Genomic DNA, 12737 nt, shown 5'->3' with positions numbered 1-12737 from the left:
CATTGTGTCCCATAACTTCCAGTATGTTGTATTGTCATCATTCAATCATAGAAACTGTCTAATTTCTTACTTAATTTCATCTGTGACCCATTGGTTGTTCAGGAGAGTGTTATTTAATTTCCATGTATTTAAGAAGTACTTGTGGTTTTTTTTGCCATTGATTTCCAATTTCTTTGCACTATGGATGGCCTGACTATATGCATGGGATAATTTCAGTTCCTCTGCACTTACTTAAGCATGTCCTTTGAGCTAGTATATGTTATATTTTGGAGAACGTCCATATGCAGCTGAGAAAAACGTGTATTCTGATCTGGGGTGGAACCCTCTGTAGACATGTACTAAGCCCATCTGTTCAAAAGTTTAGTTCACTTCTAGTATTTGATGGTTGGTTTATCTAGTTGAACTGTCTTTTTGTGACATGGGGTTTTGAGATCCCCCAATACAGTTGTATTAATGCTTATCTGATTTTTCATGTCTGTTAATATTTGTTTTCTATAGTTAGGTGTACTGGTATTTGTTGCATATATATTTATGATTTTTATCTCTTCCTCTTGGATTCTTCCCTTTATAAGGATGTAATGACCCTTGTCTCCCTTAATCAGTCTTGGTTTGAAGTTCACTTTGTCTGCAAATAGAATAGGTACGCCTGCTTTTTTCTGGGTTCCTATTACGTGGAGTATTGCTTTCCATCCTTTGACTTTCAGTCTGAATTTTTTTGAATTAAATGTGTTTCTTGTAAGCAAAATACTGTTGCATCTTGCTTCTTGATGCATTCTGTCAGTCTGTCTTTTGATCGCTGAATTGAGACCAGTGATGGTTATAACTGATATGTGTTAACTTGTCCTTGTCATATTATTTTCCTGTTGTCAGCTGCCCTCCTCATCACCAACCCTGCCAGCCCCTATTTAATTATTTGCTTGCCTGGTGGGGTTCATGAAGTTGTGGTCCTTTTATTTCTAGAATGCCCTTCAGAAACAATTTGGAGTTCTGGTTTGGTAGTCAGAAATTTCCTCAGGTGTTCTTTGTCTTAAACTATCTTATTTTTCCACCAGTTTTGAAAGGTAGTTTTGTGGGATACATCAATCCTCGTTAGAGGTGGTTTTCCTTTAGAGTTTGAAATACTTCCAAGCTCTTGATTTGAGGGAACATTCACCTGTGCAGAGAACATGCAGCTGTGATTCTGATAAAGGTGATTTGTTTCTTTTCCCTAGCAGCATTTAATATTCTAATCTTGTGTTGAATATTTGGAGTCTTTACTATGATATACCTGGCTGTAGGTTTTTTTGTTTTGTTTTGTTTTTTAAATTGTGGCTGATTGAAGTTCTGTATGTCTCACTTACTTGTATGTCAGAATCTTTTTCCCTACTCAGGAGAGTTTTCTGTCATGACATCTGTGAACAGTTTTTGGTGTTGTGTTGTTTTTAGTATGTATAAGATTTGTGCTATCTTCTGCTTTTTTTCATTGATTCCAATCAATCTTAAGCTATTCTTTGCCTCATCTAACAGCTACTGTATTGATTTCTCATGGTTCCTTCTTATTTTTAAGAAATCTTTGTTTTCATGATTGCTAACTGCAAGCCTGTCTTCTAAATCTGAGTTTCTGTCCTCACATTGGCTCAATCTGCTGTGGATACTTTCAGTGGAATTTTTATTCTCCTGGTTATCTGATTGAATCTGTCTTGTGTATTCCATTTCTTTGCTATGTTGAGCATTCGTGGCTTCATGGCTTCCATCATTTTCTTAAGCTCCTCTTTTTTTTTTAAATATATATCTTCTCTGGAGTCATAAGCATGGTTTTCATTGTGGACACCATCTCTGCATTTATCTGAAGTTATTTCTGATTTTTTTTCTTGGGCATCATGCAGTTGCTTTGTTGTTACCACTTTAGAGAGGACAGGGGGGAGTTTCTGTTTGTCCCACTGCATTGCCCCCTCCCTGGGTTTGCTTTTGGTGATCTGGATGTCTGGGATTACATCTCGTTTAAGGCTCTTCTTTTCTTTTCTTGATTTTCTTTTTAGTTTAATTCCTGAGTTGATTCTTGTAAATTCCTCTGGTGAGTTGCTTTATTGCAAGTAGATGCTAGTTTGTACCAACAGATATTTTATTTTTCAGGTATTACTGTTTTAAGTTTCAAGAAAAAATATGTAATGGATGTAGGAAAAAATAATCAACAAAATACCTTGTTTTGAAGTAGATTGATTTATTCAATGAAGACTTCCTATACAGCTTCTGAATTCAAACCTCCACTCTCAGAATGCCATAGGCATTATTCATAAAATTGTATTCTTAAGGTTTTGCTAATAAATTTTGTTTTTTCATAGCATGTAGAATAGTCAGGATTTTTACGAAGTCTGTACTAGTGGTCTTTTTAGGAGAAAGAGGAAGTAAATTATAGCTATAATCAGCTTAGTTGTAGATATACTTTTATTCAGATTGATCTAGTGTCTGTATGTGAGTTCAGCAAGCAAAATAGTATTACCTGACTTTATTAAGCATTGGGTGAAGAAAAATAATTGCTCTGAAAGTGGTAACATTCTTTATTAGAATCTCAAAAACATATGTATTATGCTTAAATATAGTCAGGCTTGTGGGTTGCTGAACACAGAAAGAAAAATAGAATCTTGTCTGAATTGAGATAAAACTTGAGTTAATGAAAAAAGTAAGTTCAATTTAGAGTAGTTGAATTATCTGTTTATGCTCTACTAAGACTTTTCACATAATAAGGGTATCTTATATGGCTATAAAATGAAGTCAGTTTGTAACTACTGAATATATAGAACACAGATTATTTCTAATTTCCTAAAGGTAAAAATCACATCCTGCCGGCCCTTACACTGCATGCTACAGGGTCCATCCAAAAAGATCCCTGTGGGTCTATCATTTTCCTAGAGAGCTCTCAGCAAAACTGAAAATCTGCAGTCATTTTGACAAACGTCTTCTTGTAACTAAAACTGTGACCAGTATTGATATTAAGTGATTGCTCTTTAAATTAAAAGATAATGTTAAGTTTTACATTTGTTGAAGCATTTGGGCATGTAAAAATTCAATATCAGTATCTAATTATTTAGATCATCCAAGTGGTATTAAAAATGATTATTCTCCAGTCTTATCCACAAAGATAAATCTAAAGAAGCCAGTTATTCTATTTGATATTATTCTTTGCAAGGAATTTCATTTTTGCAGATATGAAGCAAAACAAAATTGACACTGTACAAAAGAATTAAAATTCCATTTCACAGCGTACTTTTTCTGGGAAATCAGGTGTTAATTCTGAAACAGAACTGTACTCATGTCTAGTTTAGTCAGATATGTGACAAAATTATGTGGCATCCTACTTAAATTTTTTATTATTTTTTACTTGGTTTTGGTAATTTTAGGAAATTCATACAAATTTCAAGCTGGCAGTAGGATGAATGCAATGCTGTGGTTTAAGCATTTGAGCGTGGCCTGCCAGAGCAACAAACAACAGGTGAGAGTTCTCTTTAATTCTTAGTCCATAACTTAGGAAACTGCTGAGGAGTTCCAAAGAGGCGCAGGTAGTTTTCTTCATGACCTGGAAAAACGGAGTTTTTTTATTCTTTTTATCATGTGTAGCATAGCAGTCAGTAAGACATGAAGTCCACATTTTAGCGAGGGAGCTAGACAGTAAACACAAAATTTCAAATTGTAAGAGCTGTATAAAGAAAACAATAGACTGTTTCTTTTCTAGATTTTCTGTATCTAAACTGGTACGAGTAGAGCCAAATAGATGAAAAAAATGTAAAGGAAGCACAGAGATCTCTCTAAGGTGATGACCCAAGTGACAAGAAGGAGCAGGCAGCGCGACGGTCAGGGAGAGCCGCGTGTTAGGAGAGGAGCAGATCCACACCCTTTCCCCACCAGACAGCGGTTTACTTGAAAGAGCTTATTATTCCTCTCAGTGATTTTTCTCTCTAAAATGTTCTTAAATGTAATATTCATTATTCATAATTATTAAAGTATCCATCCATTTCTTTTAACATATACTTGAATAAGAAACATTTGGACTTACCCAAATGACAAAGAACGAAATACTGGTTTGAAAAACAACTGGTAAACACTTTGTAATGCTTGTAATTTTTAGGTTCCTACCAACTTGATGACCTTTGAGTAGAAGCCTGGGAAATGTGAGGCGAATCCCTGTTCCCAGGCGAGCGCGGGACCTGATGAGCGCGCCAGCTGCAGACCATCCATGCCAGGGAGAGCCTGAGGCGCCACCTCAGCCTTTGGAGTTTTGAACCAAAAAGCACTCATTTCAGGGAATGAAATGAGATCTTCCCAGAGAACAAATTGGAGTTACAAAATAAACTGCCATGAACTATATGGTTCTTATCTCTAAACTGACCTGTGGAAACCACTGCCTTAAAGAATGAAAGGAAAACCAACTGAAACACCAAATAGTGTGTGTGAATCTTCTGGCGGTGCTGTGCTTGAAATAGATCGTAGCTAATTTGCGTTTCTTTTACCTTTGTACTAATTTCAGAGGGGGGAATCATCTTTTTTAGATACAATTTAAAAATTCTTATTGATTACATCAGGAGCTGGCTTTGAGCTGCAGTGAACGGGTACTTTAACTTAGGGGTTATAGCAGCAGCCCACCCGCAAGGCTGGTTCTGCCTCTGCTCGTGTGTCCCCATCGTTCTCTCACATGGAGAGTGCAGGCTTTGGAAATGTTAACTATGTCAGTTGTCGAGGTTTATTTGAGATGGGAGGTGTTTATTTTGGTTTAGGTAAAAGGGACATCTTTTAAACACTAAACTTCTGAATTTAGTACTGTGTGGGCAACATTATTTCCTGCAGGAGGCACAAAGGCCAAGTGTTCATTTGCCAGGCCGTTTCTTAAAGTAAACTCCAGAAAACATGGTTGTTTCTAACTGGAGTTAAAACTTAGCTTTACATGAATTCATCGTTGGACCACAGATCTGCCTAATAGAGAACCACAATCCTAAGCTAAACTTTCCTGAGAAGATTTTATAGTAACTAGCCTTTTCCTTGAGTTGATTGGATTATCCCTTCTCCCAGTCACAGGTGGTTTTTATCAGTGAAGGTGTATTAATATTGGTATTTTTCCAGGATATTTTCTTTTACAGTGTTTAATGTGCATAATGCCAGTTTTTTGTTGTCATTGTGAGTATTCACTTGTTTTTGTTCAGTATGAGATTCAAGATTGTATTTGTTTAAAAGATTGCTTATTTATGTTTTAAGAGAGATTAAAAAAAAGTTGGATGTTCTAGGAATTTTAAGTATCAAATCTTTCCTTCTTGGGACTGGGGATTTAGCTTAATGGCACAAGCGCCTGCCTGGCAAGCGTGAGGTCATAAGTTTGATCCCAGAGACAAAAAACATTCATTCTTACATGACTCATCGCAAGCATACCAAAACATTTTTTCAGAAAACTTACTGATAATTCCCTTACATGAAACCTTATTTTAGCATTAGTTGACTAAGCCATTTTGACAGAATTCTTCTATGCAATAGTGCATTTAATTTCTAAAATGAATGTTGAATTTAAAGTTGAAATGAGAGTGTAAAATACCTTAGAATTTTATAACAAAAAAATAGCATTTGAATAGAGATTCCACATTGAGTATTACATTCTTGCGAGGCATCAAAAATTTTAGCAGTGACTTAGGGAGGGAAGTGCTTTTTGATTGATACCTGCTTGTAGACTTTGTTACTTTAGGCCTCACATAAAGTTTCTCACATATAAATCCCTAGAGAATTGTACTCTGTTATATTTTGTTCATTAAAAGAATATACATGTTTAATAATTAGCTAAAAATCTATCCAAAGGAAAGTGAGAGCTTGAGTGTTAACGTTTATAAATTTAGTTGTCTGTTTGGAAAGATGATAAGAGTTCAAATTCATTTGTCATATGATAGAAGTATGTTGTTTCTGGTTTTAGTGACAGGCCGAAGAGGACAAAATGTTGCCTGTGCTGAAAGATTTTTCAGTTAGTGCTCTAAGGTTAACCCATGTTGGGTACATAGAAAGACATCATCTGCATAGCCAGCAGTATTAATGTAGAGACCTTACATAGCTTTTGTTTTGCATTTTTTTAAATTTCCTTACTTTATTTCTCTCTAGAAATAACTAAGTGTATTGCTTTTTTCTGGAAAATATTGTGAATAAGAACCCTGTGGATTTTGGTATTTTGTTTGTTACAAATAACTTAAAGTAGACATGTTTAGGTTAACCATATCTGTGGAAATATGCAGCTGGAAGTCTGAGACTGACGTTACAGTGTTGCCAAAGAGAGAGCTAAGATGGTGTGTGTGATGTCTCCAGCTCTACACAGTGGCTGGTTACGTAGCACAAGCATAGAGTTCAAATTCGGTTAACAGTTCAGATAGAACTGTGGCCTTCAGCTGACTGAACTCAACCCAGTAGTGCAGTAAAAAATCATTATTTTTCTATCTTCATTATTCCATTCAAAAAATGACACTTTTTAGGTTATTTTCTCATATCAAACTTTAAAACAATTGAAGTACTGGTGAGTTTTGATCTAAATTCATAAAATATGATTATAATTCAAGCAAGTCAGTCACCGAACTGTATTAGTTTATTAGTGAGATGAATCTTTTTACTGGTTGCAATTGTAAATTGGTGATTCAAAAGCTAAACATTGCCATCAATATTAAGCTCATTTGTTTCTATCCTAGTCAAGAACTCATTAGAATTTCAATTAAAATTTAGGTTGGTTTACAGACATATTAATTAGCATAGTTGATGTCCTGGTACAGTGATATATAATACTAACCAGAATACAGGTTGAGGCAATCCTATTTAACAACTTACTTAAAACTATAAAAATTACATAATGACCTTCCTCAGCACTGTTTCGGTTATGTATCTGTCCCTTCGGTGTTCAAGCTCTGCTCATTTTTCAGAGTATTATTTTTACCTTTAAACTGTAAAAATTGAAAGAGCATTGATCAAACTCACCTTCCTTTTCTGTTTTCCTGTGTAAATATTATTTGTATAAACATTACAAAAAGGGATTCAAACAATGAGTTGGAGTGTGTTGTTTTCGTGTTTTTCTTTTCTTGTCCCCAGGCATGAGCGCCAATAATGAATATTTTTCCTGTGTGGAAAGCGCCATACAACTGTTGCACTGCTGTCTGTGTGCGCTGCCTTGGTGCTGGGTCTTTCTGTATGTCAAGAGTCAGGGTATTTATTGTCATAAAGCTTTTGTTAGTGGCTCTTTTCCTCTTGTGGATGACTGACAGGAGCCCAGCAAGCGTTACTGTTACAGAAGGAAAAAAGAATAGAAAAATGTTTACAGTCTCTTGAATATCTGTTAATTGAAATAGGGCCCTCATAGCCTGTCTGGATTACTAGGATTTACCTGGCCAGATGCCTTTTGTGTAGTTCCCCCCCCCCAAGGTTAAATCTGTAAGGTCTATACATTTTATTACTGAAAACAAAACTATATAGTGTCATATTAATTAGAAATCAGTACTGATTTAGTCCATTGGCTTTTTAAAACAACTCACCGTTTTTGTTTTGAGACATTTCTTCACAAGCAATTTTTGAGCCACCATATTTTCTTCATAAACAAGGGCTTCTGAACAGAAGATAAAGAAATCCTCCCCCTCAAAGGCTGTTGACATAATTGGATCCTTTTTAAATTGGAGGTAAATGCAGCGGTGTTGTGGTGGAACAGTGATGCTACTGCTGAATGAATTAGTCCTACAAAGTAAGTGATGAGCTTTGTCTGATTTCTTTTAGTGAGAGTTTAGGGTTTGCTCCCCTCCCCCTCTTTTGTATTCTTGAAAACTTAGTAAATTCATGATTTTCTAACCAGTGTGGTATTGTTTTCTCTAAGTCTTTAATACATAAAAATTGCTATTAAATTGCATTAATGTTATTTTTCATGTGAACCTTTTCAAAATGATTTAAAGTACCTTTTGAGTTTGCTCCCTAAAAATGACTTGTGTCTAAAATGACTTTTTTCTATTTAAAGGATTCTAATGAAAGAGATCTGCATACAAACTTTTATTAAATGTATTGAAAGCAATTTCACTACATCTGTATCTCAGGTTGTAGTGTGAGGAAAGTTTGGTCAGTGCCTTATCAATGAAGACCAATTTTAGGGCATTGAGCATAACGAGAATCATTTTCCCTCTTCAGGAGTGTGCTATCCGTCTCTTCACCAGCTTAATCTTACCGCAAAATGAAGGAAGTCTGTACAGACACTGCCAAGTACTTGTTGAAGTCATCCTTGGTTTTTGAGTCTTTTTTATACAAGTTCTGTCCCTATTTTCCTCCTTTCTAGGTAGGAGATTAAAAAGAAACCCACTCCAACAAAGCTTTCAATAAACCTTTAAGCAGAACTTTGAAGAACATCCATCCTGCTAGTTCATGTTTTATTTTGTTGTTGTAAACATAGATTTAATGATAAGGCTTTTTTGGGACAGCCTCTAAAAACTAAGATGCATCCAGAAGATACTTGGGTTTTATTAAAGTATTGAAATCTTGTAATGACAGTCCCTTTGGGCAGAAATGAGTTGTAATGTGTTCATTCTTGTACTTCAAGAAGATCCAGAATGAGTGAGCACTTAACCTACCAGTTACTATTTGCCTGAAAATACTATGCAAGAAAGTAAACAACTCCAGTATACAAATTAAAGAGAATCTAAGAGTTCAGACTCACTTTGTCAGTGAAAGAAAAGCTTAGAAATATTTTGCTTCTCTTGAGATTTTGGAGGACCTAGAACTACTGTTGTTTAGCTATGTCAAGATAACTGTTTTCACATTTTTTAAAGGGCTAGTATATTTCCAGGGTAGGCCAGTAGCTATATAGTCTTTAAACCCAAATGAAAGGGTTACCTGGTCCTTGAGGGTTATTAGCAAAATTTAAATTTTATTCTAGTCACTTGGAGTGCAAAGAAGTGGTGGAATTAAAAAAATTATGTAATTAGGTGTGTTTTAGGGTAGAACTTCTTTCCTTAATGAAACTATAAATACTAGTTATGCTTTAGAAACCAGGTAACAAGATATTCTTTTCCCTGAAAATACCAATTAGAACTACTGCAAATACAGTCAAATAATTATTACATGTGACTAAAGTAGCTGATAAAACAGCAGGCTCTCAAGTGTTTCTGTACCAAAATGCCATTGTTTGACAACCTGCTGAATTACATGAATGTGAAGAGGCTGGCGATCTGGTTCACAGTAGCCTAAAGGAAATCAGAAATCTGTAGGGATGAGTACCCAATGTTTGATAATGCAAGGAAAACACAAGCCATTTTTCTTTACCACAGTCCATTTGAGGTATTCTGATAACAGCATTCAATTGCACTATGACCTTTATGAGTGATGTGCAGCTTGGTTCCTCTCACTTTTTGTTTCAATATGCAAATGTGAGTGTGTGATCTTCAGTGTGTTTGCATAACAAAATTTAAGAAGTTTTTTGAACTATTTCTATTGAAATAAATCCCTAAAAAATTACATAGCGTGTGAGGTTATTTTGTTACCATATTTGCATTTTTATTGTTAATGTTTAAAATGTAAATTAACTGACTTTCGTGTTTTCCCTTTCAAAAGTAGTTGATAGAGATCATAGGTACAGAGAAAGTTCTGTCTGAATACACTTGGGTTGCTCTTCTGTAACCCAGAATGAGAATGCTATGGCGTATGGTCAGAGGGAGGGGGTTGGGACAGAAAGCAAGTGAACATTTCCACCTCCATCTGTCCACATGTAGACATGGGAGATGAGCACTCCCTATTCTATAGGTGCTAAGATACATTTTTTTCATTTTCCCATTTCTGAACAGTTGTCCAGCCTGTGAAGCTTTCAGTAGGACAGAAATAACTGGTGTTGAGTCATCAGCTGGGGTGTTGGTTACATCCTACCTCATGAACCTGGCCTCTACATGGTTTGGAATCTCCTATCCCTGAACTGAATGCCCTGTATAACAATTCACTCACCCCCAAGTGGCCTTTGAAAATTCTCTTTACTCCTTTGCAGGAACCAAAACAGAGAGACATTTCTCCAGTGTGGTCAGTGCGACTTCACCTCACGTAGTGGCCGTCTGTCATTCTTCAGTTCCCAAGTAGGCTTGAGTTTCTAGGTCCCATTTACTACTGCTCAGTCGTGTGTCACTGAGCTAATACCATGTTGTCCTCGTTGCTAGACCGCTAAATGCCTAATGAAGTGATTGTTCTTCAAAATTACCTTAACTTTCTTGACTCATCTTTCCTATAAAGTACAGAATCAATTTGAAACATTCAATGAAAATACTGTGACTTTAATTGGAATTGCTTTGGTTCATAGTTTAATTTCAGCATTTTGAAGGTTTATTATAACAAACACCTCCATTTATGAGCTTTTAATTTCCTTAATGCTTTAAAATTTCCTCTGTTGTGATCTGGGGCATCTTTCATTAGTGCATATTTATATAAATTACAGAGATCTTTTTACCATCCTCATCACAGTCCCGAAAGGTTGATACCTGTAATCCTGGGGAAAAGTTACTGGAATTCTAGTGAGTTGATTCCATTCTACCACTCCCAGTGCAACCCAGGGTGAGACTAAAGACACTAGGGCCCGTACACAGTTACGGGGAGCCGAGGGGGTCCGAAGTCCAGTCAAGACTTCCAGTGACTCCGAAACATTGGCCGTGACCCAGGGCCCACCCCAGGTTTTAATTCTCCGTGAGGGGAGTGGCTGGGGTGTGAGTGACAGCATGGTGGGAAGTACGTGCCTGCCATGAGCAGGGCTAGATGGGAGGTCTGAGATCACCTCTGTGACATGCATAGGGCAAGGAGTGCAGAGAGTAATCTGCATAACACAGCTGAGGTAGTATCCAATGATTTGGGGTCCGTGCTTCAGTTCTGATACAGTTTTTTTTTGCCCTAGGAAGTCAGCCTCTTTCTCAAGGCTCAGTCCCAGTTTACAGCATAGAGCAGCACAGATCTCCAGTCAACCACATATTTGGGGAGTCCCCAGGCAGGGAAACAGCAACTGTCACCCTTCTTCAAAGATTACACATCAACTCCCCGGCCAACCCAGTTTAAAGCCAATTGAAAGGACAAAGAAATAGCCTAGCCAGCTCTGCACACATCAGTTCATGGAGATAGGGCCAAGTTTATCCAAAATGGAGATAGTTGCTCTTTCAACTAGAGTCATGGAGAATCGTCTGTTTTGCCAAAAGAAATTTTTGTTTTTAGCTGAGACTTTATTACATTTTCTTGATTAATACTATCTAAAGGAATGCTACTGGTTTTTACAACTTTTTGGAAATTCTTTTATCTGGTTGTAATAGTTTGTTGATTCTATTGGAATCAACCTTAGTTACAAATAAGGACAGTTATCTATCCCTTTCTAATTTTTGTATCTAATCTCTTAATTTTAGTTGGCTAGGACTCCAGCATAGTATTGGGCCAGATTCAGTGATCGTTTATCACAAACTGTCATTACTCAGTCTCTCAAAACTTCATTGAATCACACAATCCCAATATGAACCCTAAGCTTATGTTGCTACAATGTAGCTCAAGTATTTTTTGTTTTTGCATTTGATTTTTTAGGTAAGCTAATCTTCAACCTAAATTTCCATTGTGTTTTGTTTATAATGCACGTTTGTGCTCCTAGGCAGAAAATGAGTGACCGTTTACTCTCAGCCACCCCGGGTAGCTCATTAGTGTTACGTGGTACGAATACTAAAATAAAATACCAGGCCCTGAGGCAAAGTCTAAATTAACAACATGTAATAAATTTCCTTCTCTGAGCTACTTACTGGTTCTCAGTTGGAAGTGATTTTGTCCCCAAGGAGATATTTATCAGTGTCTGAAAGTTTTGCTTGTCACAATTGTGGGGGTAGGGTGGGATGGCAGGGATTTAGCTTTGCCTGCTTGGCAAATGTGAGATAGTTTGATTCCTAGTATAAAAAAGAAAATTGGGGGAGTTGAGAGGGGCAAGGGATGCTGCTGAATATCATGTAGAGTATAGGACAAACCCCCTCAACAAAGAATTGCCTTGTCAGAATGTGAGTGCTCAGATTGAGAAACCCTGCTCTGTAAGTTACTGCATCTCATAAATGCGACGTCGTGACTAAAACGGCAAAGATAATTAACCCATAACGTGTTACTTTTGAAGTATCAAGTTAAAAGCTTAACTATTTCAGCCTGTAGCATACTTAACAGGATTGTTCTAAATAAGTATCTTGGGGAATGTTTGTCTTTTTCTGTGTGTCTGATCGGGTTACTCATCAAACTAATCTGAGTTTAAACCTGAAGTTGTCTGCTTTTTTATTATAAAAATGTGATATCCTCATTACAAAGTGTAGTATAAAAAGCTTTAGAGTGAAATTTGTAAGACCTACCTCCCAGACTCCCTTCTCTGTATTTAGTAAAACATTCATCTTTGACTCAGGTTCCTATGATCCAAACCAAATTTCTAAGGCTAAAAACTTGACCTTCCTCCTTTCTCAAATTTAGGAACAAATGAGAAACCCTCACATATGTTCTAGTACTGTCACCGCTTAAAACACAAACAATAGACCTTCCTCTAAAGACTCTAAAGGCTGCCTCTAAAGACTCGTGATGCAGTGGTTGTTATTTTTTATGAAATTAGATGTAACACCATAAAACAGCACTTTTGGAAAGCGTACACAGAACAAGGTAACTTAAACAATCAAAGAGCATCTCTGAATGCTGAATAAACCGGCTGGTATTTCCAGCTCTCCTGTAACCAACAAGTAGCTCCATGTTGTCAG

General features: G+C 36.5%; 1 protein-coding gene across 5 annotated transcripts in view; it reads left to right on the top strand.

Annotated features, from left to right (window-relative positions):
• The window catches only part of Ralgps2 (Ral GEF with PH domain and SH3 binding motif 2), a 148873-nt gene extending 139402 nt beyond the window's left edge, over positions 1-9471 (top strand). For all 5 annotated transcript variants that reach the window (XM_063240032.1, XM_063240030.1, XM_003474629.5 and 2 more), the window contains 2 exons: positions 3378-3469; positions 4103-9471. In XM_063240032.1, the coding sequence (XP_063096102.1) occupies positions 3378-3469; positions 4103-4132 (122 nt within the window). In that variant the 3' untranslated portion in view covers positions 4133-9471. The remainder of the gene's footprint in view (positions 1-3377; positions 3470-4102) is intronic.
• The last annotated feature ends 3266 nt before the right edge of the window (positions 9472-12737 follow it).

The sequence above is a fragment of the Cavia porcellus genome, unplaced genomic scaffold (genome assembly GCF_034190915.1).
Source record: "Cavia porcellus strain 051 isolate PalLab524CR breed Dunkin Hartley unplaced genomic scaffold, mCavPor4.1 scaffold_29, whole genome shotgun sequence".
In the NCBI taxonomy this organism is placed as follows: Eukaryota; Metazoa; Chordata; class Mammalia; order Rodentia; family Caviidae; genus Cavia; species Cavia porcellus.
Note: the sequence above shows the minus strand (reverse complement) of the source record. Positions and strands in the feature narration are given on the sequence as shown.